Source organism: Limulus polyphemus, unplaced genomic scaffold (assembly GCF_000517525.1).
Source record: "Limulus polyphemus unplaced genomic scaffold, Limulus_polyphemus-2.1.2 Scaffold411, whole genome shotgun sequence".
Classification (NCBI taxonomy): domain Eukaryota; kingdom Metazoa; phylum Arthropoda; class Merostomata; order Xiphosura; family Limulidae; genus Limulus; species Limulus polyphemus.
In genome coordinates, this window is record NW_013666021.1 from 297,793 (window position 1) to 314,446 (window position 16,654).

At 32.4% G+C, this 16,654-nt stretch overlaps 1 protein-coding gene across 4 annotated transcripts in view; it reads right to left on the bottom strand.

Moving 5' to 3' along the window:
* LOC106458063 (microtubule-associated protein 2-like) overlaps positions 1–16,654 on the bottom strand; it is a 61,965-nt gene that overhangs the window by 8,695 nt on the left and 36,616 nt on the right. For all 4 annotated transcript variants that reach the window (XM_022384197.1, XM_022384196.1, XM_013917519.2 and 1 more), the window contains 4 exons: positions 9,950–9,984; positions 8,490–8,580; positions 4,231–4,349; positions 3,325–3,504 (listed from right to left, as the gene is read on the bottom strand). In XM_022384197.1, the coding sequence (XP_022239905.1) occupies positions 3,325–3,504; positions 4,231–4,349; positions 8,490–8,580; positions 9,950–9,984 (425 nt within the window). The remainder of the gene's footprint in view (positions 1–3,324; positions 3,505–4,230; positions 4,350–8,489; positions 8,581–9,949; positions 9,985–16,654) is intronic.

Here is a 16,654-nt window from a genome sequence, read left to right on the forward strand (position 1 = left end):
CTAAATTAGGGACGGCTAGCGCAGATAGCCCTCGTGTAGCTTTGCGCGAAATTCAAAACAAGCAAACAGACAATAACTTTGCTAACTGGGAATTTTTAGCAACTACCCTGTCTTGCAGCAACGACGAAAGGTTATACATATTTTCAAAAAGGGTTCTTCATATTGATTAGACGTGGAATGGCCTGGTGGTTAGGTCGCTAGAGTTCTAATCTGCGGGGTGGTGGTAAAATGTGATGGTCAGTACCACTATTCATTGGTAAAGAGTTGGTGATGGGTGGTGTTGACTAGCTGCTTTGTTTCTATTCTATCAATTCAAAATTACAGACGGCTTGCTCAGCTAGCCCTCAAATATCTTTGCGCGGAATTAAAGTAAACAAACAAATATATTAGTTAGTCCAATATGGCTTCAATATCTGAACATAAGATTGTGAGAGTAAATTAACTGAAAAGTGATTAAGGTAGTAAGTAAGGGGGGTTTAACAAAAGAAAAGAAAAACTATATGTTTGTCTGGTTTCATTCTCTTAGTACAGAAAGATCTAATAAATGTACTGTACACTGAGAAATATATTACTTTACCTAATAATATTATTAGAAACACATTACTTTTGCTTGTTACATTGATAGACAATTTGGTTTATAACTGATTAGAAATCGCTTTGTGCTTTAATATAGATAAATACTGGTTCTGTTAAGTTCGTATTAGTTCAACTGGCTTGAAACAGGGGTCAAAGCAATATTTTAGAACATTATATCACAATTTCTATGAGTGCGTTTTATAGTTTATGCACAAGAAAAAGATGGCACTGTAGATGTAGACAATACAGCACCACTCTTTATATAAATTAAAGTTGCATATTTTTAAACAGTATATATATATATATATATATATATATCAATGTTTATGTTAAATATGTGTGTTTTGTCTCTTCGAAGGTGGAAACAAAACCAAAAAGATGTTTAAAATTACTTTAAAAACCTACAGAATATTTGTTTTAAAAAGTAATGTTTAATGGTGATATACCCCACTTAAAACAATCATTAGGCCTCGGTTGGTCTGCTGTAAATCACTAGCTAAAGATATTAGACCCTTAAAATATTTTAACTAATGCGCCGTCTTTTAGCAAAGACCTCTAACCTCTTCTACTTTTGAATTTACATACACGTGTTTTCAAATTTTGTACACATAAGCACACTCAGCAAAAAAAAGTACCAAACCAGAAATTGTTTCCACGTTTGGGGTCCTTAATGGTCTATATGAAAACATTTTCGTTTTTGCTCAGTTTTTAATAGTATCTAAGTAAATCAACATTTGTCTATATATAATAGCACACGTTCAGCCATAATAACACGAAGAAATTGAAAAGCTGTACTAAACTCTAGCCGTTTATGTTTCTATAATATGTAGTGTCACACTTGCCCTGAAATAGTTTTTAGTTCTGCAATATTTTTCAATTTATTTTAGATATATAGTTATAGATATTAGGACCTTTTAGTCCCTGGGCCATCCGGTAAAATACGACAACTTCACACACATATTTATAATATAAACCAAGAAATTGTTAAATTATTTAGCGTAGACATTTTCGTTTTATGGATCGTAGTGCCATCTGGTTGTTTAAACTGCTGGGAAATAGGTTAACCCTGTTTGATCTACAGTAAAACGTTGTTATAACATTGAATGGTCGGACGCACGCAAGATTTCTGATTGAACGATTGTACAGTAAAATTTTTATTTTTCATGTTTGTGTTATCAGTTTCACGAAAGTACATTAACATGTTTTGTATTTCGATAATTTAAGAAATATTTATTTTGTTTTATTTTATATGTCTACAAAGTATACTTATTAAGACAACTGGCTAATTGTTGTTGTTTTAATCGTTTATTAACAGTTCCAGTTTGAACAATGTAGGTATTCTAGCCAGATTGTGGAATATGGCTTTATTTTTGTAATACATGTACCATATTATGTTAAATTAAAATGTACAAGTTTTATTTTTATTTAATGCTTAATTAGTTGTAAAGCGAAATAGATTAAATGTTTGAAGAATATTTAGCAAAACGAGCATCAAGTTTCTTTTGACTTTATTAATTTGGTTATTTTAGAAAAAGACAAGTCCTTTAAGCGCCATTTTTGTTTCGTTTTCAATTAATTCTTTATCTATTCAACTGAGCGAGGCAAATTAATTTATGTAGTTTTCTATCGGTCCGTGGGAAAATAATATTTTGTAACTTTTATCTTAGCTCATCCAAATCTTATTAGAATAACTGAAAGATAAGTTTAATGATCTCTAGCTTTTGACGTATTCAATACGAGACATGTTAACGTACAATTTCAGGTTAAGCAGCATGTTTAGTGTCTTAAATATTCATTTTTTCACTTTCTTCCAAACATTCCAGATATTGAGAATTAATACATGATGAATAGGCTTATAAAATATCTTAAACAAGAAACTAACATTTATAGTTTTCCTAGAACCAGATTTATCATTTACTCTCAAATTTCACGTATACCTATTGATTTAGTTTTACCTATGTTTTTTCATACTTAGGTACAGACTCTTAACATAGAACAAATAAAAAATTCCTATGCTATTTGTGAAATAAAATTGGGAATTTAGGCTTAGTGGAACTTGAAAGGCCAGACTTGAAGTCGTGCTTAATTTCCTGTTATAAATAATCAACTAAGTACCCATATTATCATACTTATCTTCTCTATAGTAGTTGAGATTATAACCATTAACTCAAGTAGGAATGTTTATAGTGTGTATCTATCTTCCTGAAGAAATAAATGGGATCTACCGGGATTTAGACCTACACTTCTGTCCTGCTGAGCATCTGTTTCTAATTAGTCCCCAGGCCTCAATCTGCAATTCTTCACTTCATGGGCAACAGATGGAAATAGGCAAGTCCCTTAAGCTATGCTAACTGGACTTAAAAGCCTATATATATATATATATATATAACTATCTGCAAGTAGAAGTGGATATTAGAGTGTCCTTGATATCAGTTTTAATTTCACCAGCAGAAAAAAACTATATTAACTTACATCATTTAGAAATTGTAAACAACTTAAATAATCTGTACATGAGCTTTCTCTGACGTTATTCAATGTTTCTGTTTCTACTGTTAAGAAGCATATTGCTAGGATTAACACGGGATCTTATATATATGAACCTAATTAAATAATTCTCAAGGAGACCAAGTAATGTTTTTACTTATAACCTTTATTTTAAATATATAACCAGACACTGTGATTAAAATTTGAGATACAACTTACTTTGCTCATCCTTCAGGCTTAACACGAGCTTTGTCTAATACGTACCTTAACTTGCCCACCTCCTGGGGTATAACCAATATTCTTATCTCCTACTTTGGGTTCCACCTTCCATTCTAGTTTCTGAGTTGTTATCTTCTTCACTCCACCGCCAGGTTTGTACGTTGTGTTTTCCAATGATCCAACCCTCGGAGCAGCGACCCATTCCAACTTCTTTGTTAACAGTTGCTTTTCAAGAATAATCATCATATCAGTTACAACACTTCTTACGTTTCCTGCACATGTTTGTGCACAAAATGTGGCTTCATGAATAGTATTTCAAAAATTATATCATTTTATAGGTACATCTCGTTACGATAGTACATACACATACTCTTATTTAAATAATAATTTTTAACCTTCTACTTATTGAAATTACAATCTAGAAAGAATGAAAACGAGATCAGTATATAACTTAGTGCTTAACTACAGCCAAACAAAACCTCCTTTCTAATAAATTAGTCCAAAATTAGAGACGGCTAGACAGCCCTTAAGTAGATTTATGGAAATATCTGAAAAAAAAAGCAAAATTGCAAATATTCAAGCCGACATCTTTTCAAGTAAAATGTTGTTATAATTAAGATTGGTTTAAAATGATATTCTAACACTCGTTTGATTCGCAAACTTTGATATGTCTATAGTGTAGATTTACCTACTTCATTTCTTAGTTTGTTTTATCCCACTTATTCAAAAAAATGCCACAGTTTTATAAACGAATAAAATAATCATTGACTGATGATATTTCCGAGTGAAAAAAGTAAAAATTATTTCTTTTTTTGGTTATTTTACTCGCAAGTTCTCAGTCACAGTTTTCGGATGTGTCCTTCTTCAGATTTCCTGACAATTGTGAAAAAATAAAAACATATTTCTCTATAACGTTAATATATAAATATCAATCACTATCTCACTTCATACCTTTTTCTCTCCTCCAGAGGGTTTATATTTAATATTATCCAGAGACCCGATCTTAGATTTCACATTTCTCAGGTTTGGCATCGGTGCTTGGCCAACTGGAGCCTTGATCGGCGGTAACCCTGAAAACAATATGTTTATATTAGAAACAATCAACAAACGTTAATATCATGAACCACGATAATGGTTCATAATATTGTTCGCCCAGGAATTTTACAAAAATTTTAACAACACTCAAGACCTTTCATCTCAATGGCTAAGGTTGCTACTATACTGGTAACAGCAAACAATTTGTTCTTCATATTATTATTTTTATTATTCATAATATTCTTGTTTGACAAGCCTATAGAAACAACGGCCATTCAAACCTAGGTAAACATACTAAAATGCTACTGCGCAGGTCATAGGACTATTTTATGTTGATTCTTGAAAGAGAAGGAAGATTTTATCAGTTTTTCATTGCTACTGGCCAAGTTTCTCTTCGAAGCCATTCCAGCACCGAAGCCTACACCAAAAACGGCTAGGTGTGCCGCGCCCAAATCTATGCACAGCTACTAAAAAAACTCCTGAGAAAGTTGTAGGGCTATTTTTAAGTTGATCCTTGAAAGTAGAGATTTCCAACCTCTATAATTTTCTAAGTTCTTCTTCGCTACCAACATAAGCTCTTCGAAGCCATTCAAGCATCGTAGTAATGTACAAACCATTTAAGCACCATTATACTAGTTGGAAACACTTCGTTTTATTAGAGTAAACAATGTGTATATTTATAACAATGTCTTCAGCCTTATTATTATTGAGAATAGTTTTACAAGCCGCTACAGAAAGAAACGGTTACGAATATTTTAATGAAACTTGAATAATAGTAATGAATGCAGTATTGAGTATATCATAAGATAGTTTTAAAGTTAATTTAAGTACTTGCGTTTTTTCTCCCTAAAGAATTTCTCTAAGCAATTAACTTTCCGTCATTGAAAAAAATCCGGTGTTTTACTAATGAAAAATAGTTTGTGCAATTTATAGTGCATCAATTTGAAACTGCCACGTTGAGGATTGATCATTTCTCGAGTTTGCTATTGTACTTTGTCTCTACGTGGTTTTCTGTGACTATTTCATTGAGTTTTCTAACATTAAATGATTACCATAGTAGATTTCTCAGGTAGCCTTCTGCTTAACTACAAACAAACAAGCAAACAAACAAACATTATTATTATTATTATTCATGTTTCACAAGACTACAACAAAATTGGCTGGGTATTTTACACCAAGACCTAGACAGATGTCAGTAAACTTAATTTTTATAGTCTGTATATATGGTAAGTAAATATATGGGTATGTTGTTGTTGTTGGGCTTAGGATTCTTCTACAGTAGGTGACTGTGACTTGTTTGTGATAAATTAAAAAATAAACGAACAGCATTCACTCCACTTGTTTTCAAAATAATATATATATTCAGAACTAGTTAAACGTATGTACAACAAATTATTTACACTATGGAGGTCATAGGTATGTCATAAACACTATATAGTTCTCTTCTTCTTGTCAAAAGGCCTATTCACCATTCACTTAGACCTATTCACATGCTTTAGAATTTTAGTTGACAAGCCGAGCTATTTTTCTCTATTACTATCGCCAAAATATCCGAGTATAGTTCACTTACTTTATCATCGAGTTACCACAGTTGTATCCTATACTTCTAAAATCGTCTACTCCTTTTTTCTCTCTTCGTATTTCCGAGAATCGTCTGTCTATTTGTCAAAGTCCACTGAAGCTAGTTCAATTACTTTACAACTCTCTTTGACTAAATATACTATTCTTCTTATCTCTTTCAACACCGTTAGTCTCACTCTAATATATCAACCATTAGGCCTATATTAATCGTTAGGCCTTCCACTCCTACGACTGGCCGGATTCTTTCTTGTAACTTCAGTTTACTTCTCGTCTGTTCTGTCATTGTTTGTCTATTTTTCCCGCTCATCTCACAATATTTCTATGTTTATTACTAAATCGTCTGTTTGCTATATCCTCGGCATTAATAACTTTCACGCAACGTTCTATAATCTCGACACCCATGAGTTATAAAACATAACGTACGATTTTTAAAATTTACGTAACTAAACTTGTCACCACATTTACTTTAAAATAAGTGCTTCTACCTCTCTTGTTATGAACAAAACCAAACAATCATCAAATATTCACTCACAAAATAAATTAATCAATAATATCTATACTAAACAGTCTTTTATATCATGACAAAACGTTGCCAATGTGCATGACCTGTTTAAAAAGTTGATTATTTTTCATTGAAACATGATTTATGTGGCTAAAAATACATAATACAAGCGATGTTGTTGTGAACGGCTTCTTTTGTACTCTACGCTTGTTAAACAGTGTTTACACGAAATCGCAAGCACAAAACCACCTGGCTCAGTAAATAATGGTTGGGTGGGAAAAACAGCCAATGCAGCAGTAAACTGTTGAAAAACATGTAACATTCAGATTAATGCTTATGCATAAGTAGCTTAAAATTTATTCTCCATAAATGGACATATAAAAACTTAAGAAACAAGATAATTAGAAATAATTAATTTAAAAAGGAGAATATGGATCGTCCAAAAGGTACAAGAACAAGTTGAATCAAAAATGCAAAGATTAGATTTTTAAGCCTACAACTAGGGACTCTGAAAAAGCAAACAAACCAGGCTGGAAATAGTGTCTAAATTATTTTCTCAGACTACAAAAATCCCTATTTTGAATCTAATAAAATTGATAAGTACTGTTGACGATCCCCATTCCCCCTTTTAAATTAACAAATTTTAATTATTTTGTTATCAAAGCATTGAAAATATGATTTTAACACTAGCAACATTTTTGAAAATTAAAGGAGTTCTGATAATGCTAAGAAAATAATGATTCTTCCGACAATATTTTCCAAACAATAAACATAAAGGAGAAAACGTTAATATTCAAGGGCATGTACTACAAAATGTACTAATATTTTAGGAATGTTTTGTTTGTTTGGTTGGAATTATGCATAAAGCTACACAATGGGCTATCTGTGCTCTGGCCACCACGGGTATCGAAACCCGGTTTCTAGCGTTGTAAGTCCGCAGACATACCGCTGTGCCACTGGGGGGCTTTTAGGAATGTATAGTTATACACATACTCGTAAAAAACATATTACAAGAAAAAAAAAGGTTGGCACCCCTCCAAAGACAATATCAAGATGTAATATCCAGTCAGATTATGTCCATTTAATTGAAACACTGATAAACATGTTTACAAGTGATAGCACTCTTTTTCGGATAAAATGAATACGTTTTTATGACTTTGAAATATTACTTGTGGATTTAATTTTTTGTTATTAAGCGCAAAACTACACAATGGGCTACCTGTGCTGTGCCCACCACAACTATCGAAACCCGGTTTTTAGCGGTATGAGCCCTCAGACTACCGCTAAGCTACAAGAGGGAGGGGGTTGAGTATGAGTTTCATTAGCAGTTCGGTCAATGTTACGTACTGCTTTACTTTTAGAAATAAAACAATACGGCTGGGCATGGTTTAGTGCTTAGCGTGTCCAGACTGTGAGCTTAGGATTCAGTTTTCACGTTGATGAAAAAATCGAATTCCGCAACTTTGTGGTCTTGAGTGCATTTTAAGAGTGGCGCTCAGTTCCTACTGTTCTATTACTTAAGAGTATTCCAAAAATTGCCGGTGGGCTCTGTGGACTAGCTGCTTTCTCTCCAGTCTGTCATGTTAAAGACCTTTGTGAAGCTTTGCGCTAAACAAAACTTAATGGAAGGTTTAGGTTGAGTATCTGTGATGTCTGACGAAATTTCTTTCTGGATAACAACAACCTTTAGTAGCGACAGTTGAAGACCTGAAGACAGGAAACAGAAGTTACCTAAAATGTCGAGATTAATCAGTTGTCGCTACTACAGACTGTTATAACCCAGAAAAAGACCTGTCAAACAAACAAAATTTAACAACGACCTGAAGAGTCGAGTTGTGCGCTCGGACGGCACATCTGTATATTACTTTATTTTTCTGTATTTTTAAGTATGGTATTTCTACAGTTAGTGACAAGTGTTCTCATATTTCTTGCAAGCTTTAAACTAAGAAAAAATAAAAATTATTGTATTTAAATTTTTTTTAAATGTAATTTGACGATTTTCTTCAATTGATGTGCCCAAAACCTGTGGATACATTACTACTTAGGATGGCAATCAAAGAGTCAACAATTTTCAGTATTCTCACTCACTTACTTTGTGGAAATTTAGTTGGAGAAGGAATACCATTCCGCAGAGGTGCCTTTTTGGGTGAATGGCTTAGTCTCTTTATCGGTGACGTTGGTGTCTTGATTGAAAAAGAAATAAGAACTTTCAGGTTCACACATTTTAGATCTCATTACGGAAGTTTTCTGTATCTAACTCCAAGTTCTATAAGGAAATTGGTATAGATCAAATATTTTTTCTGTAATAAAATGCCGTTTTCTCTCTTAAAAACATGTGAAAAGTGTCTCGTCATCAACAACCATAGAGACTAATAAAGCTCTTTTACGGAAAGACCAAGAACTATTTTCTTCAATCTTCGTTTAACAGTTTAGTACTGATTCAAGTGCGTTTACTCGCGTTGTAACTATTTTCTTCAATCTTCGTTTAACAGTTTAGTACTGATTCAAGTGCGTTTACTCGCGTTGTTATAATTCAACCATGTGAATGCAGTATAGAAATTACATAACTTGTCTTGAAACTTACGATTTTGTTGTATTATATGAAAACAAATGTCGTAAGACTAATACCGCGACATAAATTATTGAAATAATATTCAATGAAGCTAAATAAAAAAGACCTATTTTTGGTTAACTTAACAACAACGTTCAGGTACTAGAATCAGTGTAAAATACGAGAAAGAACATTAATTGATTTTTTTTCTAAATAATCTTGTTACCATTCATGGCACTAATAATTCGGTGACATAATTCAACACATACGGGTCTGTATGATGATTCCCGTCCGAGGCGAAACGAAATGCATTTAATAAACTAAGATTTCACAAAAGTCAATTTTGGAATATTGTTAAAAAATCAGAGCAAAATACAATTAAGTGAATGTATTTAAGCAGTTGATAAATTAATACTTCAACAAATAACTAAAGCTAGCATTCCTTTCAATGTTTTAAGTTAAACAGACACTAGTTCTTCTATGATTCGAAAATTAACTTTTCAAGTTTGAAATAACATTAAGAGTAAAAATCTCAGTTTTATTTTCAAACTGAAAGCAGAATCACCCTTATTTATTCATGTAGAATTATACGTTTGTGTATTTTAAAAAATAAAGTCCCTTTATAGTATACTGCCCTAGTGCTGTATTTTGGCGAAGATTTTTGTATCGGATTGACTGATTCTCAATTAGCATGATGCGTATCCGAGTTCGCAGCTTTTTGATATATGAATAATTTTTATTTTATAGATAATGCCATAAAAATGTGTGGACGTTCTGTTAAACAACAGCAATCTAGAATAAATGAGACTCTCTTTTTTTTCAGACGCTTTACCCAGATCTCAACGAGAATATCAATGGGATAGGCGATACTTCTTTAACAAATCGTATCTAGCATGCTTTTATTATTTCTTTAGAGGATACACGTTTTATTACGACATATCATGTTTTTGTGTACATAAGCAAAAAAAAAAAATATTACGAATACTAATAAAAATACACACCTTTGTTTTCGGGATTTCAGGAGAACCAGCGACTTCTGCAGGAAAACAGACAAAAAAAAAAAGACAACAAAATAACATAATCGTTAGTAAATAAACTTGAATACAACTGTAAAAGTATTTAATTTCAAAATGATTTATTATTATTTTTAGATAAGAGTATTATATTACAAGACCTTTCCAGTTAATTGTATTCATTGTTATAAGTTACAAAACGATATAAATAATACTGTGAACTTATTTCTTATGGTTGTGAAGTAAGAGGCCAAGCAAAATAAAAATTAAGACAGAAATAAGATCCAGCTAGTCATTATTATTATGCTATATTCTATTATACTAGCAATTTTATGAGCAAATGCAGGGTAGTTTTAATCTATCTGCCCACATTCTAAAACCACACTTTCCTATAACATGAACATTTTTACTATTTATGATATTATCAAGTTCCTTTAGAACATAATAAGTAACAGATGCTTATCTTATAATGTCGAGCATAAGACAATAACCAGTCTTGTTGAACTACGTGATATAACAATTTTTATAGCATGAATTACAGTTTTAAGAATATAACGATTAAAGCGAGCATTACGATTGCAGTTTCAAAACTTGTTATTGATCTTGATGAGATATACCACCACAGAGATTCATCACCAGTCATCACATAAATTAATTTTCCTTATTATTTATTCATAAAGTGGGGGAAGAGACTAGGCGTTATATCGAAATACAGATGATCAAAGAAAATACAGTAGAACTAAGTTTGATCTTTGAGTTGCAACTTGTATTTTAATAAACAATAACATGGGTAACCTAAATATGAATGATAACTATTATTATATGAATATTAAAGGATATATTGTATTTGTTAACAATTTATTTTGGATTGTTGGAGCAATTCCTTCTGGTAAAGATAAAGTAAAAATCACGCAAACACAGGGTAAAAAGTCTGATTTGGTGATCAGTGATAATATAAGAAAGCCTTTGGTTGGAGTTTTTTATTGCTTAAATAGCAAATAAATTACCTACAAGAATCATAAATAATATTCAACGTTAAACTGGTACATAATTAAGATTGTGTGCCAGTTTAACGTTGAATATTATTTATGATTTTAACTTTATTACACAAGTAGCCAAAATACTATAATTACCTACAAGAATTTTATTTGTGAAACACAACTTTTCACATTGTTAGTCTCACAGTATTTTTAGTTATTTATATTTTTTTTATATCTATTAAGATAATTCATGAAAATCAATTAGAAAAATATCCAGATGCAAACTGGGATCCAAAATATGGATTATTTAGTCAACACGAAACTTTTCAACCCCTTCCCTCGAGGTCCTCCTCATGTTGTAACTACATGAATGATAAGATATATCAGGAATGGATTATTTTTATGGATATTAAACATTTCATGAAAACCTATTTGAAACAACAAAAATAAATTGACAATATTCAAAGAAAAAAATTTAAAAACAAAAGTCATTCCATAATATTTCTCTGATTTAGAGGTAGTTGAGCAATAGAATAGACTATCTATCATACAAATTTAAACAAAGATAAGTGTTACTGTTTTCAGTTGACATTAGAGCATATGGTCAGAATTATAACATTTAAAGATAAATTATATGTTTTTAATTTTGTTTTAAACTATTTAAAAATAAAATATCAAAACCTCATTCAAATGGATTTTCTCGGAGTAACAATAACGACTGAAACACATTTATTGCAAATGAAACAAGATCCACACAGCTATTGCACACTAAGAAATATTGTATGTCATTAAGAGTTGTGAATATTGTAAACAATATAGGCGTTAGGACATCTATTTTCATACTTCAGATTTTTAAAAAGGGAGTTCTGATTTTATATTGTGTGCAATTATCTATATGGTATTATTTCGATCAGTCCGGTAACTACCAATATGGTAACTTAGTACAATAAATACAATATGGTGCTGTTTCGACCAGTGTCTGAATACACTGTATCTTAGGCTTTACGTTAAGTGAATTTACTCTATCATTTCAAGATTTAAGTGGCTATGTCTTGTGACTTAATCAACCTATAGGTGACTCACAAACGTTTTTAAGGTATACAAATACTCATTTTGGTGCTGGAGGCTAACTGTTTACTAAATAAGGCGTAATTAGATGTTTGCTTCGTTCTCGTTATATACTCACGGTAGCCCAAGATTTAACTATAAAAATATACAACCTACTCAGAACTATTATTCATCGTTATGTTTATGAACGTATGATAGATATTGCAAAAGGACAAACTTATAATATGAGGACAATTAATGAATTGAACACTACAAGTAAAGGCTTTAAGATACACATTTTAAATGCCTTGTAATCAAAGATATAGAACTATTTTTTACAGGTTCTTGTCGAACTCTGCGAATTCTAAGGTTTAATAGTATCGATTCATAAAGGCTATAAGACAGAAAGCTGTAAGTGTTATTGTCCTCGTATAAAACATTGTTCACGTATACATTGAGGAATTATGTATGTGTAAATCTAAAACATCTGCCCAGTTTCTTTAAAACATTATTGTATGTTGCAAACAGTTATAATCTATAAATCTCTGGCTTTATTACGACATTTTTTATATAAAAAATAATATATGTATGTCACAAAAAACAATTATTATTTGCATATGCAGCAAACTTAATTTCATAAGTAATTCTGTTTGTATGATAAAAGTGAGGAAGTGGTTTTTTGACTACCTATATAGTAAACATATTTTTGTGATACTTGTTTGGAATATTCTATTTATTTAATATTAACTCCCTCCCAAAACAAACTTAAATATCAAAATAATAAAACAGAGCACCACCGCAACGAAAGGTATCGTCAGACGAACAAGAGATACTTTTACCATACAGCGCATTTTTGCGGGCTCTCTGTCGGTGGTAATAAAAAAACTTACGAAGGCCGTTCCAAGGAAAGGTGCCTGTTGGTAACTCCGCCCACTCAAGTTGCTTGGGTTTCAACCCTGGTGAATAAAGGTACAGCAGTGGGTGATTTCTTGGTGAGATACCAGCGGGTATTCGTTTTTCACGCATTACTGTTTTCAGTTATGTACGTTAAAGAAACTTAATTTACTTAATATTCAAACACTATTATATTAATTTTCAGCCTACACCTACGATATCAATCTCAACTTAACGAATGTGCAAAAAAAAAAAAAGAATTCTTACCTTCTCTTGTTTCAATAGCTTTGGCGTTAAATGCTAAATCTTGTTAGGATTGTAAGGGAAGAGTATAACGGTAGCTTCTTCTCTGTGACATGTACAGTTCTCTACCAACATCTGACTTAAGAATAAATCAGATTATATCATGATGCTATAAAAAATCACGTTAGTAGTAGATGACGAGGTGTTGAAGTGGGACTTGTTTATATGCTTTACATTTCATGCATTATATTTATTATTCGACTAAACAAGGTGCATCATTACGTTAACAGGCTACGTGAGAAAAAAAGGAAGTAATAAGACATGGTAAGAGCGTTGAGCTATTGTGATTTTTTTTGCGTGCATATGTTTGCCTTCGGTGAGCATTGTATCACGTAATGACGTACTTGTCAAAAGCGTTGTACTGATGTAAATACAAGCAAGCTTTAACGTACGTACCCAAATAATTTAGAACCAGGCTTCCGTAGTTTTAACGCGCTAGAATATTGTACAAAACAAAAGTTCTGGTGATGTGCATGTGACAACATGCGGAGATAAACTAAACATCAGCGGCAAATGACAATTTTATTTGTTAAAAAGATACACACAAACTCTATATTCACCATTAATCCTAAAATAACATTTGTTGTCACATTTGTATAGTTTATTTTATTTCTTCATCCTAAAATAACAACAAAGTGAAAAATTAAAAACGACTGTTGTCACATTTATATAGTTTATTTTATTTCTTCATCCTAAAATAACAACAAAGTGAAAAATTAAAAACGACTGTTGTCACATTTGTATAGTTTATTTTATTTCTTCTAGTGTTCCATAACATACGTTCGATCCACGTGGATCAGATAAAATAAAATAATCGAAATGCTACATGTGCCGGAGAAATGTAGCATCTAATTACAAAGAATGATAACGATAAGGATTTTTATATCACTATGAAATTTTTGATACGATTGTAATGTTCTACCCATATACAGGTATATGAGTTTACATAGAATAAATTAGAATGATTGACTTCTAGAAATGCATTTCATATATTCTTGAAATGTTTTTTATTATAATGTGAAACGTTTGCACTGTTGAAATGAGCTTGTATCATGTGATATTTTAACCGTTATTATTATAACTGCAAATTCTTCATAAAACTTAAAACAAGAACCGTGTTTTCATTGTTCTATTACTAATTTCGAAATATTACTCACAATTTGCATAACATCATTTTGCATTTTAGTTTTTCCTTTTAGGAAAAGGTAATACTACTTTCTAGTTGTTCCAATATCACAGTTCTCAACTGACATTAAAAACATACAGGCTCACATCAGAAAACGAACCGCCTGAACGTCACGTTAGTGTAGCCTATATAAGGTGTAAACTTTAGTATACTCTAATCCCTGATAATGATGACACACGTATTCGGCATGTAATGCTGTTTGAATACAAGAAGAGAAACAACGCCTCTGTAGCTACAAAGAATATGAAAGAAGTTTATCCTTAAAGAAGGTGCTTGGGTGCCTCACGAAATTTCCGATGATCATCGTTTCCAACGTGTGAACGTTGCTTCGTCTCTTCTGGCGCGTAATGCGCGTGAACAGTTTTTGGACAGAATTGTCATCGGTGATGAAAAATGGATTCTCTCTGCAAATATTAAGCACCAAAAACAATGGCTTAGTTCTAGACAAAACACATTTCCGACCCCAAAACATGGGCTCCATCCGCAGAAAGTGGTGCTTTGCATTTGGATGGACATCAAAAGAGTAATTCATTTCGAACTCCTCAATCCACAGCGTACTGTCAATGCAGAGATCTAAAGTCAGCAACTGGAACGTTTAAATCAAACCCTTCATCAGAAACGCCCTTCACTTGTCAATCCACGACAATGCACGTCCACATGTGGCACATTTGACGCAACATAAGATAATGTAGTTGGGTTGGGAAGTTCTCCCCACCCACCATATTCTCCAGATATGGCACCATCAGATTACCATCTTTTTCGTTTGCTGCAACGCCATCTTAGTGGGAAAAAGTATGCAAATGTAGAAGGCGTTGAAGAGGACATCAACATGTTTTTTGCTTCAAAGCCAAGTGATTTCTTTAATCAGGGCATTAACAACCTGATTGTAAGATGGAAAAGCACCATAGATAAGAATGGAGAATATTTTATTTAATAAATTTTTTGTTTTGATATATAAGCTGTTCGGGTTTTTTTATCTACAAAGAAGCGACTTTAATTTCTTGATGACCTAATAGTATTTTTTAAAAACTAACTAGCTCAGAGGTAAAGACCAACCAAACGGAAAAAAATGAGTGTAAGTTCCTTATATTACGGCGTTAATTAGGTGTATATTCCATATATTACGGTGTTAATTAGGTGTAAGTTCCTTATAGTATGGTGTTAATTAGGTATAGGTTCTTATATTACAGTGTTAATTAGGTGTAGGTCCCTTATATTACGGTGTTAATTAACTAAGCTTGCGAGAGGTACAACCCTGAATAGCTGTACATGAGTTAAAAGGATGCTGTAGAACTGTATGCGAACCTATACAATTCATATCACTTTGTCATTTAAGGTTATTGCATTATACAAGTACATCAGTACAAGTCACTACCTTGCAAAGGCTTCACGTTCTCAGTTTGATGTTTTTCTATTCGACGTACAAGCTGACGAGGCTATAGCCCCATAAAGAAACCGTTGAGTGATGTAAAGTCATAGCAGTAAACAAAGAAGGTAACTTTATTCATTCGAAAAGTAAACAGCACGTCTTAATATAGGAAACGGTGTAGAAATTTGGGCCCCTGTACCGTACACTTTAATACTGATTTTACTTAATGAAAGCGAAGAAGAACCGTTTTACCCACGTGTGCATAAACTGTTGTCATACAGGATTGTACGTTTAACTGTTAGCTTGAAGAACAGTGTGGACATAATAAACTTGTTTGTTTTTCTTTAGGTCAGAGGTTCCTAGGGTTCAGATATAGCCGTCCCTAGTTCTGGACTACTGACCGGAGGGATTGCAGCCAACCAGTAGAACCCGCCGCCACAAGCTTTATTCGTATCTTTCATCCAAATAACGGGATGGACTACTAGTTTTATAATGAGCTCACAGCTGAAAATGCAAATCGTGTTCAGCTGCATCACATTTTAATGTGTAAACCCTTCGATTAACAACCAAACAGAAAAACAACTTACTGTATTTTACTTTCAACAATTTGAAAACTGTCAGCATTGACAAGCTTGACATGTTCATTTTGTCATTCACAAATAAAAATAAATACCCAAGATCAATTATAAACACTATTTGACATCTAATGGTCACAGTTTAGTCCAACATCATTCCATTCTGGACATCTAATGGTCACAGTTTAGTCCCACATCATCCCATTCTCGACATCTAATGGTCACAGTACAGTCCTACATCATTCAATTCTCCACATCTAATGGTCACAGTTTAGTCCCACATAATCCCATTCTCGACATCTAATGGTCACAGTTTAGTCCCACATCATTCAATTCTCG